We start from the raw sequence: 21748 nt of genomic DNA, 5'->3' as shown, positions 1-21748 counted from the left end.
AATTGTACTCAAGTTGAGTTCAGAATGTGAAGTGTCGGTTATGGTTCACTGGTGTGTTGCACGGCTAACGGGATTATACCGGTATAGTTGTGTTGTGTTTATTTATTGACATAAACCCGCTATTTTATTTTGACTTCACTTCCCTGGTTAAACTGACAATCAAGAGAATATTAAAGTAAAACAAAACGCTATCTATAAAAAGCCCTACAGTAAAATATCAAATAATAAATAACATGTAATCCAGAAACTAGATCTTGTTTTCAATTAACGGTTAATCGTTATCGCAGCTCCCATCGCAACGACAAAAATTATGCAAATTTATCTCATTGGCAAATAATAAGTGAAAAAGCATAAGCACCTTTTAAACACTATATACTCACTACGTAACATGCAATAAGTCACAATGAGTATCAATAATTTCCACGCCAATTGTACGCCGGTCAAATTTATCGGCGGCGGCGGCGTGGAAAAATCGTCGGCGGCGGCGGCGCGGCGCCGACGTCTACTTCCACCACTGGAGCTTACAGCTCTAGCGATTCCACTTTGGCCGGCCGACTAGGGCAAGCCAGAGGCAGAGAATCCTGTCCCACCCACCCTCCTTGCGCGTAGCAGAACTCCGCAGGAGCACTCGGGTACGTGGGGTCGCTACTCCCCAACAGCTCGCCACAAGGTGTTTGGCGTTGTTTTGATTAATACGTGTGCGACAGAGATAGGAAATTACTAGAGATGCAACGAATATTCTATATTCGGCCGAATACCGAGAATAGTACGTTAACACGTAGATAACTGCAAACGATGGGTAAAAAAAGTAACAAACCACAAGTATACAATAGGTAAATCTTTCAGACTACCTTTATATTCATAGATAGTACAAAAACATGAACAAAAAAAAAACTAAATAACGCACCGCAATGTCCGCAATTCAATACGCACTGCGTGCAGAATAAGCATAAAGCCTGACCAGTAATGATCACGCACCATATTGTGGAATTTCATTGGAAATAAATTTTTCATACTAAATTAAACTGTCACCTCATACATGAGAATAACAGCGCCCTCTTGACTATGATCATATATTTCTGGTCGGGCTTTAATTTCTATCAAAGACTGCCTACAGCGAGAAATAAGTTGCAACTTGCACAGTGCACGCACGCTCGCGTTCTAATTACTTCATTGTAGGTAAAACTTCTAGCTGACTATTCGGCTATTCGGCCGATGGTTCCGTCGAATATTCGGTATTCGGCCAAGCCACTGTTCGTTGCATCTCATACATAATGTACGAAGTTCTTAGTGATTATCATTCGTACTTTACATTGTACTTAATAGCACAGAAGATAGAACAAAAAAAGCTATTGAATATTTTAGTAATTTTAATTATTATTTAAGAATTGTTAAAAATCATATAACAATAAAGATAGGCAACGTATTTACCTGCTGGGCACATTCGTAATCTTTAACACGTTTGGAACATTACCAAACCAATACGCGTTATTAAACATTTTAGCCAACAAGTGACTTTACATGGTTCAAATGCCGATGTCATAGAATAATTTCGTTCCGCATATTCTTCTCTATGGTCACTCACCAAAACAATTGATAAGCGTACCAAGATGATTCGTTAAAGAGTAAAAGGCAGAATGATAGTTAATGTTAAAGTCTAAGCCAATATTGGCTACCCCTAATCCTGGTATAATCTGGCAAACCCTCTGTGGCACCCACTGCCGAGATGACCGGACATTTATTGTAAATGTAGTCATACAGCGTACTCTTAAAGTCCTCCAATGATATCTTATCTATAAATTCCAACCTGTCTGGTATCGATGGCCAGTGACAACAGTTGTACAACATATGAGTCGCTAAGTCTTTCGCTGCGCCATAACAAGTGGCCGTCTCGTAAAGTAACTTGCTCTTCAATTGCTCTTTAGCTCTCTCTACTTCGCCTTCAGTAACTATCGTGCACATACCAAGCAAGGAGTCCTGAAGGGTGTAAAGCATGTCTTCCAGTTGCAACGAGGGGGATATAAACTGAACGCCCCAAAGCGAAGTGTCCTTATACTTTATGTTGAACGATTTATAAGAATCGCAGAAATCACCGAGCGAAGCTCTTCTAGCGACTGCCACCCCATGATTTCTATCTCCGATTTGCGTTCTATCCCAGCCACCTATCAAAGCCGCAGCCAAGTCCATGAACACCATATCTATGTTACTAAACGCTGGACCTTCTAAGGCGTAAGCTACGTACGCTCTTGCTAATGCGTCGTTTCTGTAGCGTACATCCGACCCGGTATATCTGTACAGTGTTTCCTTACATGGACTTGGTACGGTCCAACATAAAACCTTGCTCGCCAGCTCGACTATCGGCTCATGACACACAGCGCCTACAGCACATAAGCAGAATCTACACGGATGCATTATTCTCTGCAAATACTGGTGTGTTAGGGCCTGATCTATTTTGTAAAGATTGCTTGTTGTGCCTAGCACAGTGTTTGCTAGACTGGTGCCTTGGAAAGCGCTGGAATGTAGATAGTCGAAGACTAAATGTTTAGGGTCTGTGTCTTGCTGGATGATTTCCTCGTAGATGATGAGTTTCTCGCTGCAGATGTCGTCGCAGGCGAGGGCGTTGTTCATGACGCACTCGGACAAAATGGTGATGGCGTCATTTACGTTCTCGGGCAGGCAGTAGGCGTAGTAGCCCACCAGCTCTCTAGTGGTGAACGCGTGTAATTTGATACCTGGAAAATAAGGGTATTTAATGTAAGCAAGTTTGCCTTTAACATGAAAATATAGACATTTTCACGTTCTCAATACTTTAAAGTAATAAATCTACTTTAACACATACTGAAAGGTAGGTGGTTAATAGTTTTTAGTTAAAAAAGTCTACGGTGGTAATCATTTACTTTGACAAATTATGATAAATATCACCTAGAGTTTGCATGTTCTGTCTGAAAACCATCTCACGCTATTCATATTAATAGAATTGAACGGTTACAAAAGAAATTTATCATATCACTCGCGTTTAGGACTGGGCAAATTTACACTAACTACACGGATACATGTACACGTTTTAAGATGCAAAAAATAAGTGAACGCCGTGATGCAGTAGACTCTGACTTGCTTTTCAAAATTATTCACTCAGTGCTAGACGCAGCTATGTAGGGGTACATTGCTTCATAAAAATAGGTTTCAGAGTTCCGCGTAGAGGAGTTCGCCAGTGTCGCAAAAAATACCTTTTCTCTATTCCTCGCAGTCGGACTCGTTAAGCTAGTAATGCATTTATTAAGCGTGTTGTAAACTGTTTAATAATAATGAAAAACTCACAGATGTGGATATATTTAACTGTACAACTACTTTACTGAAAAAAGCATTCACATATTATATATATTGACCTATGTGTGTATGAAAGTAGGCTTCATAACGTTTTTATTGCAACACCTACTCTTTTTGATTAATTGTTTTAGTTTCCACTACCCAAAAGGTTGTCTGGAAGAGATCGCTCTTTAGCGTTAACACCGCCTGTTGTCTGCCTCTATCACTAATCAATTGTTTTTCTTTAAGCTGTATCTTTTACCGAGGTGTGCCAATAAAGAGTATTCTATCTATCTAATGAGTTTATGGAGTACAAAATAAGTACCCAAATTTCGAATTAATATTATTATGTAAATTGTTACAAATCATGTTTTAAAAATATTTTTTTTTAATAATATTGTGACATAATATGAATTACTATGAATAAATATATGAGTATGAGTTTAGTATAGGTACATAGGAATAAATACGTTATATACACGGTGTAACACGAGGAAACCGACAGATTTTAATAGTGTATTCCTGATCACATTTAGAGACTAAAATGTCATATAAACTTTTCTGTATTTCGCCTAGTTTCAGAGTTATTACCAATAATTTAAAAAACAAAACATCTTCTTTTTGTAACTTAGCGCAAACGCCTTTTTGATGGCGATGATGCCCTTAATGGGGCGTAGTTTAAATATCCTTATTAACAGATGTGACAAGTAACTTTTACAAAAACTAGATTTTACAAAAATCAAACGTAAAAATTAATTTTCAGTGCCATTTTTACCATTGCATTAACTGTTTATGTACAAATACAAATATTTTTGGCGAAATTTACAAAAAGCCATAACAATTTTTCTTTCTTTTGGCCTCAGAAATGCGTGGTAAAAAATCTTTCGGTTCCCTCATGTTACACCGTGTATAAAACCTACCTAAATTAAGACCGAGAATATATTTAATGAGAAACTATTAATTCCTCTATTGAAAGCCAGCTAGGAGTCTGTCTCGCCATCCTGCACAGTCCAAAAGCACAGGGTACTCCTAGAATCTCGCCCCGAAGCGTCCCGAAGTGACCTAGCTTCGTCTACCTTATAAATAAATGATAATAAATATCAAACCTAAAGCATTAATCTTCTTCCTCATATCCGTCTTCGACGTACACTTAGTAGTCTTAAAAACGATATGCTCGAACAGGTGTGCGATGCCATTTTCGAATTCCAACTCGTACCGCGATCCAATGTCCGCAAATATACCTACACAGGCCTTGCATCCCTCTTTCTGCAATGTCACAACATTGACACCATTAAGAAGTTGCGTATGTTCGGGCTGAGGTTCGTTCCGTAGGAATTGAAGGAAGGTAGTTGGATATCGGTATTTGCGAGTAAAAGAAAGCGTGGGTATGAAATGGCGGCGAAGTAATCTTTGCATTTTGGTGTTGTATTGAAGAATAGTGAGCTTTTGACAATGTTTTCTGTCAGGTAATGTCACAGTTACATAGATTAAATGTATTGTTTCTTCTAGTTCTTGTAATTTAATGAATCTTTTCTTTTATCAAAAAGGTTTATCAAGGCAGGTACTTTTATTATATCCAAAAAATATAAAGGTTCTGTTACATTACACATGCTAGTTACTAGCACGAAAACATGCTCCCTCGGAGGATTTAGCAAACGGAGTCGCCTTTACGAGCTTACCCTCTGTCTAAAACCTCGGCCAATGGTCATGTGTTGTAAGGACTGACGTTTATCTGACAGACGTACAAATAGCCATATTATGTTTGACATGTCCCTCCTCCGCAAAAATTGGCAGACTGTTTTGTACAGAAAATTACAGACAAGGCGTCTCCAGTTGTCCAACAAGCAAGCTACCATTGCGCAAATGCTACCTACTAGCATGTGTGTTTAGGACTTTTAAGAATAATTTTTAGCGGCAAATAGCACATGTAAACAGTGTATTAGCATGCTCATATTAAGCACGCTCAATAAACACGCTTGCTCAATAAGCATGCTATTGCAGAGCATGTGTAATAGTACCTTTTACACCTACTCACTATCACGACGCTCATAACCGCCCATTCTAACATATTCAGAATTTAAATTCCAGTAAGTCTCATCATCTCATCGATTCTGATGATAAAGATCAACTTTTTAAACAAAGAAAAAAATCTGTACCTATCTGACACTTGAATCATTGTACGAGCATAGTACTTAAACGTCTAGTAATTTTTTTTAAATCTTTATTTATTTACCCCTCACCACCCTCATGGCTCTCTAACAAAACTACACCAGTCTAACTTTCTCTATTTCTACGTGTTATGATATCCATAACCATAGAAAAAAGGAGCCCAGCCTCTTCCGAAGCTGGGGATGCTAGAATGCTATTGACTCGGCCGAGGTCATAGGAACAGACATTAAGTAAGCGACGCTGTGCGACACCTCGGCGACATTCCATTGTTATATGAAACACGTCTTCAATTGCTCCGCATAAATTACAATTGGGCGAGTCAACTTTAATAGTAATAATAAGTAGTCTAGTAATTATTATTTTATATTTTATTATTCCGTATCTACTTGACAAAGCGACAAGGTGTGGAGTGCCATTATACATTTGAAATACTCACTAACTCCTTATATAACAGTCACCCGCAGCGTCTGTATGTACTGAACGGATTTTCATGCGAGTTTCATCTATCATAGACAGATCCATGAGAAAGGTTTAGGTGTAAAATTTGTTAGGTGTAAGTTTTGTGTATTTTGGTTGAAATATGCTGTTTGCTAATGATGTCGTAAAAAATCACGCTTTACTGCCCGGGTGAAGCAGGGGCGGGTCGATAGTATATATATGTATAAATATGGCTTTATTCTTTATCTATGACTTTTGACTCTATTTAAACATTGACATTTTGTCGTCAGTATCAGAAAAACTTATAATCTTTACTTTGAAACAATGAACAGGATTTCTAGAAACCTTTTAAAAGTATTACATCGGCTGACATTCACAAGTAAACGTTATTCAGAATGTCCACATCCCGCAGATTTTTACGAGCCTGAGACTGTAATGGCAACAACAGACAATGGGATTAGAGTATGTACTGAGCAGACGTGTTTTCCTCTCGCCTGCATTTCCCTCTTCATCCAGACAGGATCGCGATACGAGAATCCTGCATACAATGGAATAAACCACTTCATAGAACACATGGCATTCAAAGGCTCAACTTGCATGTCCAAATCCTCCATAGAAAACTTCACCTACGCTTCCGGCTCGCGCCTCGACGCTCGAACTACGCAAGAGTTCCAAAGATTCACCATTACATGCAATCCTGAGTGGGTCCAGACCGCTACTGTCCTTCTCTGCGGAATAGTCAACCAATTGGAAATGGACGAGTGCGATGTCGAACGCGAAAAAGATAATATGTGCCTAGAACTGCAAGACGGAGATAGAAACTACAAAACAATAGTTTTCGAGAACTTGATCCAGTCAGCGTTTCAAGGTACGAGTCTAGGTCTAAAGGTGATCGGGTCGTCGACGAATATAGCCCGATTTGATGGCTCCATGGCTCAAACATACATGTGCTCACACTACCAGCCTTGGAGATTGGTGTTCGCGAGCTCCGCTCCCGTTGACAACGGGTGCATACTCGCCAACGTGTGTAACATGCTTAATTGCATGCCCACGACCTGTGAGGACTCCGACCGTGGCGGCAGCAGATATACAGCCTCTTCTGTAATATACCGTGACGATTCTAAAGAATTTCTGCATGTGGCAGTGGCTTTTGAAGCACCTGGCTTTTTAAGCGAGGATTACATGTCTATGCGAGTACTAAAGAATGTAATCGGATCTTGGAGTATGTCGAACTCTGCAATCGGGCCGTGGCCGGAGCTCGCCATGCGTTGCCTTAACACGAAACTCTGTAATAGCTTCGAGAGCTTCTACATAACGTTCGGTGACGTCGGACTTTGGGGGGTATACTTCGAGTGCGGGAAGATGGACTCGGAAGATTTCTTACATAATTGGCAGAATGTTTTGAAATCTATGTGTTGCTCATTGAGACATAGCGACGCTGTGCGCGCGAAGCGGGCGACGAAGTTGGAACTGTTTAAGGAACGAGCTGGCGCTTACAACTCGAGCGTGACTATGGGTAAAGAGATCTTGTATAGGGACATGCGGCCGTCGCTGAAGGATTACGGACGTGCCGTGGACATCTTGGCGACGCATGAGCTGCAGGAGTTAGCATACAAGATGATCTACAACGCGCAGCCGGTGATATCGGCCGCTGGACCGACGGAAGGTATTCCCGACTATAACAGGCTGGCTGCTAGTCAGTATTGGATACGATGGTAAAAAATATTAGTATAAAACATGAATTATACGTTGTCCCGTAGACATAAAGGAGAACGGCACCGTACAGAGCATACACATAACAACACGTCTCCCGGTAGCTCTTGTGTACTCTCTGAAAGTTATTTTGTGTATTTATGCGCACCTTCGGCCGATTTATTTCGTCATATTTAGCGCTTTTTCAGTCCACTTATCTGACACGCATTGGCAGTTATCCTTCTTCAACCTAAATTCGTCAGCGTCTATAATACTGGACATAACATTCGACCTTCTAAATCAGCGGAGTCCAAACTACGACCCGCAGGCCGCATTAAAAGAACGAGCAGAGGCTGTGGCTTGTTTCCAATTATTTGAAACGCTTATAATACGTTCTATATTAACCCAAAGTTGCCCTAAAATTCAACTTTTACCCTAAAAACGGCTTCAAATATGTTAAATTAACAGAATGTTGTGACGTCATCAGAATCTTCAATGTCGCTTCGACTTTGCCTATTTTTCTTATCGAATTTTTATTGGTTACTACAATTGAGCGGCGAGGAGGTTCGATCTGACGAACATTCCATGTTTTGCGTCGGATAAAGTGTTCACCTTTTGACCGCCAGCAATGGCTTCGCCAATGCAATAGGGACTTACGCGGGACTCCCTAAAGTTCAATTTCGCTTAAATAATCGCGATTGCCTGGCGGCACGGCATTGGCCGTCTGGCGTTCATAAGGTTAACGCTTTTCCAGTCATAGTACGATTTATCGACCACATACGCGCCATTAGAATTTCAACTTTAGCATTCCGATTTAAGGTTCAAATTAGATTACACTTTCAGGAAATGTGACTTGTCTTCAAATTAATCATCAAAGCTGGATTAATTGGAATATATTTAAATTTTTTGGTGAAACCTTGTAGATTAGTGCGGCCTGAAAAAGGGTTAATAAAAAATGAAACAACAAAATCGTATCTAAAATTTATTAATCACCTATTAAAATTGACACTTACACATAATTGGCTTTTTATTGCTAAATTTCAACTAATAATACAATTTAATTTGAGCTAATCCATAATAAGGCAAGATTGACGCTCGGCGTCATATTCTTATATATAATATATACCTATATTATAAATCAACAAATCAATATCACTTATCCAAAATCCGATCGCTCTCTAAACTTGGGTCACATAATATATTGTAACCAGCCCTAGCACAGGCCCCGGTCTTTTTGGGCTGTTACTGCACACTATGTCTTTAAACGCTGGTTTCAATTAAAATGTATAATTAGATATAGTGAAAAGTTTGCTGTATATATAAAAAAAGAGAAAAAAATTTTTTTTTTTTTTTTAATAAACAGTTATAATGACTTGAATACTGAATTTAAGCATTTTCATTTAGTATTGTTTTAGTAAGGTCTGTTGCACCAAACTGAAATTGGGAAAAATCAACTACTTCTGTGCATCTGTTCATAGAGCGCGATTACGTTTTACATAGTTAGGTCCCCGGGGTCACAATATAAAATAATCATTATATGTGACATTATCTATGAAAAGGTACCTTATTGTCGATGACGCTTACGCCGCACTGCGTCGCGCAGCGTTATATTTGTATCGAAGCATCGTTATATTTGTATGACGGCGGAAGCGCCATCGACAATAAGGTCCCTTTTCATAGATAACGTCACATATGGAATTTTATCGCATCATCATACATCTGAGTTTTTGGTGCGGGAATGTTTTACACCAGCCTAAAAATAGGTAATAACCAATTCTATTTTAACATTTCTAAGCACATTTGGAATTCACTCCCTACTGTTAAATTCATAGTTTGATAATTATTTTACAATAAACTTTGTAAATACACGAAATAATTCCCGCGCCAAAAACCCCGATGTGTGACCAAAACAGGTATTTAAACACCATTTTTATAGGCTATCTACTAATCATGGAATAAATATGTGTTACAGCATTTTTTCTATCAATCTCTATGCCTCACAAAACAGAACAAGAAGCAAGGGCAAGAAACATTAAAAACCTAATTAATAACGATTTCGGTAATGATGTGTTGTGCTACTTTACCTAATGTCCAGTGATCGGAACTATGGGAGTAAAACTTTAACAAAACTTGTTAAGCGGACATAAAATAGTGCATACAGCCCTAAAAATATTCATGTCCATAGGGATAGGAATAGTATAGTACTTACAGCCATAAAAATATTTACATTCATAGATATTCGAATATTTTTAAGGCTATAAGCACTCTTTTTACGTCCGCTTGATAAGTTTTGTTAAAGTTTTACTCCCATAGTTCCGATCACTGCTAATGTCATATAAGTAACTTTAGGTTTGATATATATGGCAACCCTCGGCTTGTACCGTATTTATGAATAAGGTGAATAATCCATTAGCCTGGTGCAAGCAGCCATTAGACAGAGAACGCAATTTGATATTTAAGGACACAACATTTTCGATATTTCAGGTTCTGATTTTTATTTTACAAATATACAATTCAAATTTGCTATTGATAATATACTCGTAGATATCAAACAATGATAAATTGATAATATACATTTTAAATATTTACTCTAATCCTAACAGAGATTGCAAAAATATAAATTGCCAACCCGCTAAAAACGACACGTTGTCGTTTTGCCTTACTGAAGCATTTCCGCTACATACCGGGAAAGCCATGTTATCGGCTACGACCGTAGCTCAACGGTGAATCTGCTAAGATAACATTGCACCGATTTGAATAGAACAAAGTGCGAAAGTGTCATAATAAATGATGTTTTTCCATAGAAATTTGACATTGTCACACTTTGTAATTGCAAATGTCATGCAGAGTTATCCTGGTCCGACTCTAGCCTTCTCCGTTTTTAGTTATCATGTTACTAAACACAGTAACCATGTATGTACATTATGTACAAATACCGATTGTATACACCGAAAGTTTTTGAAATCGCTTAACAAACTTAACACGGAAACTTCGGAAATATTTCACGTTCTACGCGGAACTATTCAAATTAGGAATTCCTGTTAACAAGCTTATATGTTACCATCGAGCTGATCTGATGATTGAGACAGATGGTGGTCATAGGTAATCCGAGATAAAACAACGCAACCTAATTGTTTCAAGTTTTTAGAAATGTCTCGATGAGTATTAGTTGCCTGTGGAAATAAAAGTAAAGTCAGCGATTAAAGCTTATACCAAAAATTATTTTTTTGCTAAAAACTTTTGAAAAAGTTTCCGACAAGTTTACGGTAAGTTGCACCAACATACACTGTAAAACTAGGGTTGGTAGTGCCTGCCCAGGTGCTGCTCATGTTTCCTGGTCGCCTGGTACACGTCGCGCTCCTTGTCAGGGTACTTGGTGGGCAGGTTGGGGGAGTGCAGATTCACTTTGGCTGCGTATCTGCGCAAATAACAGTTTCGTTAATAAAATAGGATTCAATTATGACTGGACTATTTAAGTGTCTGTATGTCTGGCGTAGCCCTACACGAAATAATTGGTAACTTACGGTACAGTCTCGTGGAATTACCCCTGCCTGTTTAAATACCTACGCAATAATACAATGGAGCGACCTTCAACGCGCGGGCGAATTCCTCCCTTTCCGAAATGTTTTATTGACTTATATTCCTCAAAATCAACTCAAAAAGTACCTAACTATCCGTCTATAACTAAAACTTAAGTTGCAAAGAGCATATTCTAAAAGGTCATATATCTTTGCGGCAGCCATGGTTTTACACCTATTCAATAAATAAAAAATACACTTCGCAAAACTTTGTCGTAAATTTTAGCAAACTATTATGATAATAGCTAGATAGGGAATTACGATACATTTTAAAGATAAATTAGAAATAAATAACTCGATGGTTTTACGAGGCCAAGTCATTTATGTCGTACAGTTAAAGCGAACGCGGTGGCGTCCGTCAGTGAACGCGTGTGACAGCCTACTGACTTTTTGTACCTTCCGCGGTGGGCGAGTGGTAGGTATAAATCCAAGGTCGCGCAGAGAGTTCCCACTGTACGGACAATACTAACATTAAACTAATTTTACGGTTTAAGCCCTACTAGTACTTGAGACTGGAGACACGCGCAAAGCGCAAGTGACTTAAAAATACGTGAACGGCCATCAGACGGGCGGTTTGCTTGTTTGCCACCGACGTAGTATTAAAAAAATACGAAGACGTATTACCTGATCCCGGCGATGTCCACTTCGTAATGTCCGCCGAGTACATAGTCGTTGGTGACGCGTTGCGCGACGCCATTTTCGTCCAGGTTTTGGACGAAGCCGAGACACACCTAAGGGCAAAGTACTCTATTACGTAATTATTTACACCACAGGACATAAGCCAATCGCGGTTCGCAACACATAAGCGCTTCCATACAAATTTACTATGCGAGCGCGACCGCTTATTAATTGCACACACCATCAGGACCAGTAGCCGCTTATGTAATATATTTAAGTAAATCGTACGATTTCCCTCACGGGATAGGCTTTGCCTAGTGCGGGGGTCAGAATAAAATGTAACTTGCTCTAATATTTTTTTTTGGAAATAAACTATTTGTATTAGTACTCGTGTAAATTAAAGAGTATTTATAAAATAAGAAAATCTTATTCAAATTTATCCACCTAATTCAAATTCGAAACCAATTTTATGCTACAAAGGTTACAAATATGGGAGGATATGGTCCAGCTCGTGCTCGTGGTCCGTCAGTGACAGTTGTACCTGTTTCTTGAAGGTGAACCCGTGGCTGGTGGTGGTGGTTGAGCCGCACTGCACGCCGTCGCGGTAGATGGGCTCGCCGCCCCAGCACCACGGGTCCAGCTCGTGCTCGTGGTCCGTCAGTGACAGTTGTACCTGTTTCTTGAAGGTGAACCCGTGGCTGGTGGTGGTGGTTGAGCCGCACTGCACGCCGTCGCGGTAGATGGGCTCGCCGCCCCAGCACCACGGGTCCAGCTCGTGCTCGTGGTCCGTCAGTGACAGTTGTACCTGGTTCTTGAAGGTGAACCCGTGGCTGGTGGTGGTGGTTGAGCCGCACTGCACGCCGTCGCGGTAGATGGGCTCGCCGCCCCAGCACCACGGGTCCAGCTCGTGCTCGTGGTCCGTCAGTGACAGTTGTACCTGTTTCTTGAAGGTGAACCCGTGGCTGGTGGTGGTGGTTGAGCCGCACTGCACGCCGTCGCGGTAGATGGGCTCGCCGCCCCAGCACCACGGGTCCAGCTCGTGCTCGTGGTCCGTCAGTGACAGTTGTACCTGTTTCTTGAAGGTGAACCCGTGGCTGGTGGTGGTGGTTGAGCCGCACTGCACGCCGTCGCGGTAGATGGGCTCGCCGCCCCAGCACCACGGGTCCAGCTCGTGCTCGTGGTCCGTCAGTGACAGTTGTACCTGTTTCTTGAAGGTGAACCCGTGGCTGGTGGTGGTGGTTGAGCCGCACTGCACGCCGTCGCGGTAGATGGGCTCGCCGCCCCAGCACCACGGGTCCAGCTCGTGCTCGTGGTCCGTCAGTGACAGTTGTACCTGTTTCTTGAAGGTGAACCCGTGGCTGGTGGTGGTGGTTGAGCCGCACTGCACGCCGTCGCGGTAGATGGGCTCGCCGCCCCAGCACCACGGGTCCAGCTCGTGCTCGTGGTCCGTCAGTGACAGTTGTACCTGTTTCTTGAAGGTGAACCCGTGGCTGGTGGTGGTGGTTGAGCCGCACTGCACGCCGTCGCGGTAGATGGGCTCGCCGCCCCAGCACCACGGGTCCAGCTCGTGCTCGTGGTCCGTCAGTGACAGTTGTACCTGTTTCTTGAAGGTGAACCCGTGGCTGGTGGTGGTGGTTGAGCCGCACTGCACGCCGTCGCGGTAGATGGGCTCGCCGCCCCAGCACCACGGGTCCAGCTCGTGCTCGTGGTCCGTCAGTGACAGTTGTACCTGTTTCTTGAAGGTGAACCCGTGGCTGGTGGTGGTGGTTGAGCCGCACTGCACGCCGTCGCGGTAGATGGGCTCGCCGCCCCAGCACCACGGGTCCAGCTCGTGCTCGTGGTCCGTCAGTGACAGTTGTACCTGTTTCTTGAAGGTGAACCCGTGGCTGGTGGTGGTGGTTGAGCCGCACTGCACGCCGTCGCGGTAGATGGGCTCGCCGCCCCAGCACCACGGGTCCAGCTCGTGCTCGTGGTCCGTCAGTGACAGTTGTACCTGTTTCTTGAAGGTGAACCCGTGGCTGGTGGTGGTGGTTGAGCCGCACTGCACGCCGTCGCGGTAGATGGGCTCGCCGCCCCAGCACCACGGGTCCAGCTCGTGCTCGTGGTCCGTCAGTGACAGTTGTACCTGTTTCTTGAAGGTGAACCCGTGGCTGGTGGTGGTGGTTGAGCCGCACTGCACGCCGTCGCGGTAGATGGGCTCGCCGCCCCAGCACCACGGGTCCAGCTCGTGCTCGTGGTCCGTCAGTGACAGTTGTACCTGTTTCTTGAAGGTGAACCCGTGGCTGGTGGTGGTGGTTGAGCCGCACTGCACGCCGTCGCGGTAGATGGGCTCGCCGCCCCAGCACCACGGGTCCAGCTCGTGCTCGTGGTCCGTCAGTGACAGTTGTACCTGTTTCTTGAAGGTGAACCCGTGGCTGGTGGTGGTGGTTGAGCCGCACTGCACGCCGTCGCGGTAGATGGGCTCGCCGCCCCAGCACCACGGGTCCAGCTCGTGCTCGTGGTCCGTCAGTGACAGTTGTACCTGTTTCTTGAAGGTGAACCCGTGGCTGGTGGTGGTGGTTGAGCCGCACTGCACGCCGTCGCGGTAGATGGGCTCGCCGCCCCAGCACCACGGGTCCAGCTCGTGCTCGTGGTCCGTCAGTGACAGTTGTACCTGTTTCTTGAAGGTGAACCCGTGGCTGGTGGTGGTGGTTGAGCCGCACTGCACGCCGTCGCGGTAGATGGGCTCGCCGCCCCAGCACCACGGGTCCAGCTCGTGCTCGTGGTCCGTCAGTGACAGTTGTACCTGTTTCTTGAAGGTGAACCCGTGGCTGGTGGTGGTGGTTGAGCCGCACTGCACGCCGTCGCGGTAGATGGGCTCGCCGCCCCAGCACCACGGGTCCAGCTCGTGCTCGTGGTCCGTCAGTGACAGTTGTACCTGTTTCTTGAAGGTGAACCCGTGGCTGGTGGTGGTGGTTGAGCCGCACTGCACGCCGTCGCGGTAGATGGGCTCGCCGCCCCAGCACCACGGGTCCAGCTCGTGCTCGTGGTCCGTCAGTGACAGTTGTACCTGTTTCTTGAAGGTGAACCCGTGGCTGGTGGTGGTGGTTGAGCCGCACTGCACGCCGTCGCGGTAGATGGGCTCGCCGCCCCAGCACCACGGGTCCAGCTCGTGCTCGTGGTCCGTCAGTGACAGTTGTACCTGTTTCTTGAAGGTGAACCCGTGGCTGGTGGTGGTGGTTGAGCCGCACTGCACGCCGTCGCGGTAGATGGGCTCGCCGCCCCAGCACCACGGGTCCAGCTCGTGCTCGTGGTCCGTCAGTGACAGTTGTACCTGTTTCTTGAAGGTGAACCCGTGGCTGGTGGTGGTGGTTGAGCCGCACTGCACGCCGTCGCGGTAGATGGGCTCGCCGCCCCAGCACCACGGGTCCAGCTCGTGCTCGTGGTCCGTCAGTGACAGTTGTACCTGTTTCTTGAAGGTGAACCCGTGGCTGGTGGTGGTGGTTGAGCCGCACTGCACGCCGTCGCGGTAGATGGGCTCGCCGCCCCAGCACCACGGGTCCAGCTCGTGCTCGTGGTCCGTCAGTGACAGTTGCACCTGTTTCTTGAAGGTGAACCCGTGGCTGGTGGTGGTGGTTGAGCCGCACTGCACGCCGTCGCGGTAGATGGGCTCGCCGCCCCAGCACCACGGGTCCAGCTCGTGCTCGTGGTCCGTCAGTGACAGTTGTACCTGTTTCTTGAAGGTGAACCCGTGGCTGGTGGTGGTGGTTGAGCCGCACTGCACGCCGTCGCGGTAGATGGGCTCGCCGCCCCAGCACCACGGGTCCAGCTCGTGCTCGTGGTCCGTCAGTGACAGTTGTACCTGTTTCTTGAAGGTGAACCCGTGGCTGGTGGTGGTGGTTGAGCCGCACTGCACGCCGTCGCGGTAGATGGGCTCGCCGCCCCAGCACCACGGGTCCAGCTCGTGCTCGTGGTCCGTCAGTGACAGTTGTACCTGTTTCTTGAAGGTGAACCCGTGGCTGGTGGTGGTGGTTGAGCCGCACTGCACGCCGTCGCGGTAGATGGGCTCGCCGCCCCAGCACCACGGGTCCAGCTCGTGCTCGTGGTCCGTCAGTGACAGTTGTACCTGTTTCTTGAAGGTGAACCCGTGGCTGGTGGTGGTGGTTGAGCCGCACTGCACGCCGTCGCGGTAGATGGGCTCGCCGCCCCAGCACCACGGGTCCAGCTCGTGCTCGTGGTCCGTCAGTGACAGTTGTACCTGTTTCTTGAAGGTGAACCCGTGGCTGGTGGTGGTGGTTGAGCCGCACTGCACGCCGTCGCGGTAGATGGGCTCGCCGCCCCAGCACCACGGGTCCAGCTCGTGCTCGTGGGTCCGTCAGTGACAGTTGTACCTGTTTCTTGAAGGTGAACCCGTGGCTGGTGGTGGTGGTTGAGCCGCACTGCACGCCGTCGCGGTAGATGGGCTCGCCGCCCCAGCACCACGGGTCCAGCTCGTGCTCGTGGTCCGTCAGTGACAGTTGTACCTGTTTCTTGAAGGTGAACCCGTGGCTGGTGGTGGTGGTTGAGCCGCACTGCACGCCGTCGCGGTAGATGGGCTCGCCGCCCCAGCACCACGGGTCCAGCTCGTGCTCGTGGTCCGTCAGTGACAGTTGTACCTGTTTTCTTGAAGGTGAACCCGTGGCTGGTGGTGGTGGTTGAGCCGCACTGCACGCCGTCGCGGTAGATGGGCTCGCCGCCCCAGCACCACGGGTCCAGCTCGTGCTCGTGGTCCGTCAGTGACAGTTGTACCTGTTTCTTGAAGGTGAACCCGTGGCTGGTGGTGGTGGTTGAGCCGCACTGCACGCCGTCGCGGTAGATGGGCTCGCCGCCCCAGCACCACGGGTCCAGCTCGTGCTCGTGGTCCGTCAGTGACAGTTGTACCTGTTTCTTGAAGGTGAACCCGTGGCTGGTGGTGGTGGTTGAGCCGCACTGCACGCCGTCGCGGTAGATGGGCTCGCCGCCCCAGCACCACGGGTCCAGCTCGTGCTCGTGGTCCGTCAGTGACAGTTGTACCTGTTTCTTGAAGGTGAACCCGTGGCTGGTGGTGGTGGTTGAGCCGCACTGCACGCCGTCGCGGTAGATGGGCTCGCCGCCCCAGCACCACGGGTCCAGCTCGTGCTCGTGGTCCGTCAGTGACAGTTGTACCTGTTTCTTGAAGGTGAACCCGTGGCTGGTGGTGGTGGTTGAGCCGCACTGCACGCCGTCGCGGTAGATGGGCTCGCCGCCCCAGCACCACGGGTCCAGCTCGTGCTCGTGGTCCGTCAGTGACAGTTGTACCTGTTTCTTGAAGGTGAACCCGTGGCTGGTGGTGGTGGTTGAGCCGCACTGCACGCCGTCGCGGTAGATGGGCTCGCCGCCCCAGCACCACGGGTCCAGCTCGTGCTCGTGGTCCGTCAGTGACAGTTGTACCTGTTTCTTGAAGGTGAACCCGTGGCTGGTGGTGGTGGTTGAGCCGCACTGCACGCCGTCGCGGTAGATGGGCTCGCCGCCCCAGCACCACGGGTCCAGCTCGTGCTCGTGGTCCGTCAGTGACAGTTGTACCTGTTTCTTGAAGGTGAACCCGTGGCTGGTGGTGGTGGTTGAGCCGCACTGCACGCCGTCGCGGTAGATGGGCTCGCCGCCCCAGCACCACGGGTCCAGCTCGTGCTCGTGGTCCGTCAGTGACAGTTGTACCTGTTTCTTGAAGGTGAACCCGTGGCTGGTGGTGGTGGTTGAGCCGCACTGCACGCCGTCGCGGTAGATGGGCTCGCCGCCCCAGCACCACGGGTCCAGCTCGTGCTCGTGGTCCGTCAGTGACAGTTGTACCTGTTTCTTGAAGGTGAACCCGTGGCTGGTGGTGGTGGTTGAGCCGCACTGCACGCCGTCGCGGTAGATGGGCTCGCCGCCCCAGCACCACGGGTCCAGCTCGTGCTCGTGGTCCGTCAGTGACAGTTGTACCTGTTTCTTGAAGGTGAACCCGTGGCTGGTGGTGGTGGTTGAGCCGCACTGCACGCCGTCGCGGTAGATGGGCTCGCCGCCCCAGCACCACGGGTCCAGCTCGTGCTCGTGGTCCGTCAGTAACAGTTGTACGTATTGCCGTCGGATGCCTTCGGACCGTTGGCGCTCGAGCGCCGCGCGACCAATGAAGGGGATGTCTTTCTGTGTTCAAAAATGTACAATCTCAGGAATTTACACAAAAATCATATAGTCGAGAAACAAGGAACTACATAAACCTGTTGACATTCTTCAGAATTGGCGCTGTCAGTTAGTAATAGTAGTAAGATATAGGAGAGAGACAAGAATATAAACTATCTTGGCACATTTTCTCGTAAAGTAATCACGGCTTATTCCTTACTTTATTATTTTTAAAATGTATTTTTTCTACTCGACCGTTATGGTAAATCTTTGTACTGTTACTTTTCATGTATGGGCTCCCAACTATAATATTCATTTCGAAACGGTTTAACTAACTATAATGAAATTGACCCATCACAGCTCGCCGCGATCAAGAAGGCGAAACAAAACGATAGCTCAAATTAATTATTTATTTTAGGTTGTATAGTAGAAACAATTGCTTCTTGAGTCATAAACGCACATGTGACACCCTTAATATAGAGATATCCATAGACTACGAAAACCGCTTACCATTGCTTGTTAGTCTCCATAGGCTACGGTGGCCAAAATCAAGAAAAAACTGTCTAAAAATTGAATTTAGCGCAGAGCAAGTACCAGGGCCTCATGAGTTACGAGAAGGTGTCGCTGACCACTCCGCCGTGTCCCGGCGGCCGGGGCGCGTACGAGTATGAAGGTATCGCGGCCGCTCGCGTATCTTAAATACCAGTATAGTTTTGGTTTCTTTACCTATATGATTCTATTAGTTTAAAGTATTATTTAAGTTGACTCGTAGAAAAAGTATTGTATACAATAGTGATATAATCAAGCTTTTCAATCTCGTACCTTAGTTAGGCAACTCAGCAAGCCCAAACACGGTATTTATTTTTTTATTTATTGATATTTAGGACAACAACAGCCGTAAATAAAAGTTTTACATATGAGTGATTACATAACAGATGGCCAATGACAGTTATCCACTAATTACATTTTACTTAGAATAACGTAATTCGTATCTAGGTATTATCATAATAAACAGTTTTAATAAGACAGTGTGCTCATCACAACATGCTCATCATTAATTATGAGTTTATGATTCTATACAAATACATAAATTTTAGCCAAGACGGATACGTCAATAAGTTCGTAGACGTAAAGATCTGATGTGACGTTATTATATGTATGTACAAATATTGTTCATTTTATTTAAGTGCATATGCCTCAATAAATCCGCAGTTCATCGTTTATTTTGGTATGTCAATACTACACAATTGTATGACTTTACATCAGTAGATTAGAAATATTCTGGGGTCTGCAGAATAGAATTCCATGTTATATAAACGAGGGATTCGAGATAACACTGCATTGTCACCATACTTAGTCACGTGAAAAGGAACATGAAATAGGGCGGTATGTCTAGTGCTCGACTAGGTACTCGACTGAAAAGCTCTCTATTATATCACGATTGTATAAAATATTATTAACAACTGTAAATGACCTATTCTGTAAATGTTAATTCACCTGGAATTTAACACGCCAGGTTCTCCCGCACTCTAAGGGCGTGGTGGTGGTGTCCAGGTCTTGGCCCCAGAAGGCGAAGAACTTCTCGACGCGGAGCGCGCGCGACGCGTAGTAGCCGACGTGGCTTATGCCATACTTGGCGCCGGCCGCCATGATGCGCTGGTAAACGTGCAGCGCGAACTAAAAAAATACGTTAGATTTTGCAAGCCTTTATTTATTTGTGTATAACCCTATACACATCATACAAACAAATGCCGTCGGAAAGCCGGCCGGCCGGAAGGTCGTAAATTTGATCCTCTATCAGACATAAAAGAATAAATCTCTATCAAAATAAATTAAAAAAAAAAAAAAAAAAACTCTTACACATGTCGTACACGGTCCGTCATACAGTGTAGTACCATAGTACAAAGAGTGGGGAAGTAAGTTATCTTCATACAAACGCACCGCGCGCGGCTTGTATGCGTGCGCCATAGTATCTATGCGTCGCCGCACGCACACTCAAACAAAATCTCGACCCGTTTCTCAGTGCGCCAGTCAGGGCCTTTGTTTGAGTGTGCGTGCAGCGATGCCAAGCCGCGCGCCGTGCGTTTGTATGAAGATAACCTACTTACCAACTCTGTACTATGGTAGTACAGTTCTCCTTACCTCGTTAGGTATGTAGAGTACGTAGCCCAGTTCCCCAGTGTGAGTGAGATTCATGGCTCGGATGCCGTTCGCCAGACCCACGTCCAGCTCCTGGAAACAAACGTTTTTAATAATAATGCTGTTGTTGTCCTAAGGCACCACAGAGGTTCAGAGCGCCTTCACAGGCTCGCGCCACGCCTTGCTGTCTACGACAACCCTTCCGGCTGCGCTCCAGTTCAGTCCGACAAATTGTATATATTATACTGAATTCAGCTTGGTTTTTGAGATATTTCCGTTTTTGTTTCAAAGTTATTAAAAAATCTCCAGAACAAAACACTTTTCTGACTGCGACTTGTGAGATTAACCAAAGATAATTTGAAACAGAGGTGGATTGTCTAAGAAAACTTTGTAGCCACAGTAAATTTGCTGCCATCTTTCGACACATGATTAAAACTTTTAGAACGCCATTTGACTTTGATCCTTATTCTTTCACCGATGTGTTAAATTAGTTAAATATAAAAAACTGGCGGTATCTAATACATCAAAGGCCAAAGGCATGGCGGCGAGCGATGGCGCCATAACCTTTAACCGATGCCCCGTAAGATGGCGCCACTTTTTGATATTTAACGCATATAAATTTACTGCAAAAGTCAAATCTAGTTCTGTCACTGTCATTGTTTACATGTCAAAATCAGCCTATTTTTTTAGGGGGCAGGTGTGGGAAGCCTCACTCAACATTGTGTTGTAATAAAAGGAAGTCCCAGGTAGTGATGGGTAGGACATCAATTTAAAATGAGTTTGTATGAGTACCTCATTCTCTAAAATGAGGTGTTACAATGTCTTACTTCAAATGAGGAGAGGTACTAGCACTTTTGCAGCATCGACTATTCCATCAACTCCAACGGCAGCAAACCATATTTAATGTAAATACATATTTAGGCATTGCTAAACTTCCTTTTAAATATTTACGCCGGCGTACCCCAAGGATCTGTACTGTCACCTACACTGTTCATCCTTCATATCAATGATATGCTATTGACTAGCAATATCCATTGCTATGCGGATGACAGCACGGGTGATAGCTTCTATACAGGTCGTGCAAATGCCTCTCGTGAGCAGGTGTTGGAATGCAGAATGCAACTTGTGTCCGAAATCGAGGCCTCTCTTGAGCAGGTATCCGAGTGGGGTAAACGTAATCTCGTCCAGTTTAACCCCAGTAAGACACAAGTTTGCGCGTTTTCCTCTAAAAAAACCCCATTTGTCTTAGCGCCTAAGTTCCAGAACATTCCCCTTACCATTTCTGAGAGTATCGGGATACTCGGTGTCGACATTACGAACGAAGTCCAGTTTCGGGGCCATTTGGAACTCAAAGCCAAACTGGCCTCTAAGAAGCTCGGGGTGCTCAATAGAGCGAAACAGTACTTCACACCAGGTCACCGGCTTTCGTTATACAAAGCGCAGGTTCGACCACATATGGAGTACTGTTCTCACCTCTGGTCTGGAGCACCGAAATACCAACTTCTTCCACTTGACTCCATCCAACGTCGGGCAGTTCGTATTGTTGGTGACCCCGATCTCACAGTCGGTTTGGAACCTCTCAGTCTTCGGAGAGACGTTGGCTGTCTATGCCTGTTCTACCGTCTGTACAATGGGGAATGTTCTGAAGAACTTTTTGAATTGGTGCCACCGCCACG

General features: G+C 45.9%; 3 protein-coding genes across 3 annotated transcripts in view; 1 reads left to right on the top strand and 2 right to left on the bottom strand.

Moving 5' to 3' along the window:
- Nucleotides 1-1349: 1349 nt before the first annotated feature.
- On the bottom strand, nucleotides 1350-5139 carry LOC133529597 (cytochrome b-c1 complex subunit 1, mitochondrial-like). Its single transcript, XM_061867350.1, has 2 exons — nucleotides 4413-5139; nucleotides 1350-2732 (listed from the first exon to the last, which is right to left on the bottom strand). The coding sequence occupies exons 1-2, from the start codon at nucleotides 4720-4722 to the stop codon at nucleotides 1651-1653; spliced, it is 1392 nt and encodes a 463-aa protein (XP_061723334.1). The 5' UTR covers nucleotides 4723-5139; the 3' UTR covers nucleotides 1350-1650.
- An 884-nt stretch (nucleotides 5140-6023) lies between these two features.
- On the top strand, nucleotides 6024-7805 carry LOC133529590 (cytochrome b-c1 complex subunit 1, mitochondrial-like). The gene has a single exon (XM_061867337.1). The coding sequence runs from the start codon at nucleotides 6238-6240 to the stop codon at nucleotides 7630-7632; it is 1395 nt and encodes a 464-aa protein (XP_061723321.1). The 5' UTR covers nucleotides 6024-6237; the 3' UTR covers nucleotides 7633-7805.
- A 769-nt stretch (nucleotides 7806-8574) lies between these two features.
- The window catches only part of LOC133519064 (pyruvate dehydrogenase phosphatase regulatory subunit, mitochondrial), a 36830-nt gene continuing 23656 nt past the window's right edge, over nucleotides 8575-21748 (bottom strand). The window contains exons 13-17 of the mRNA XM_061852995.1: nucleotides 20076-20165; nucleotides 19431-19610; nucleotides 17757-17957; nucleotides 11808-11914; nucleotides 8575-11023 (exon numbers count right to left, since the gene is read on the bottom strand). Of these exons, the coding sequence (XP_061708979.1) occupies nucleotides 10900-11023; nucleotides 11808-11914; nucleotides 17757-17957; nucleotides 19431-19610; nucleotides 20076-20165 (702 nt within the window). The 3' untranslated portion in view covers nucleotides 8575-10899. The remainder of the gene's footprint in view (nucleotides 11024-11807; nucleotides 11915-17756; nucleotides 17958-19430; nucleotides 19611-20075; nucleotides 20166-21748) is intronic.

This window comes from Cydia pomonella, chromosome 1 (genome assembly GCF_033807575.1).
Source record: "Cydia pomonella isolate Wapato2018A chromosome 1, ilCydPomo1, whole genome shotgun sequence".
Classification (NCBI taxonomy): domain Eukaryota; kingdom Metazoa; phylum Arthropoda; class Insecta; order Lepidoptera; family Tortricidae; genus Cydia; species Cydia pomonella.
The sequence above is the reverse complement of the archived record's forward strand: the minus strand, read 5'-3'. Positions and strand labels throughout refer to the sequence as shown.

Bases quoted from the DNA above. Each gene is read 5' to 3' on its own strand.
- LOC133529597 (XM_061867350.1), bottom strand. From the start codon at position 4,722: ATGCAAAGATTACTTCGCCGCCATTTCATACCCACGCTTTCTTTTACT. The intron at 2,733-4,412 runs GTTTGATATTTA...CTTATTTTCCAG, and splicing joins GAAGAAGATTAATGCTTTAG to GTATCAAATTACACGCGTTC.
- LOC133529590 (XM_061867337.1), top strand. From the start codon at position 6,238: ATGAACAGGATTTCTAGAAACCTTTTAAAAGTATTACATCGGCTGACA.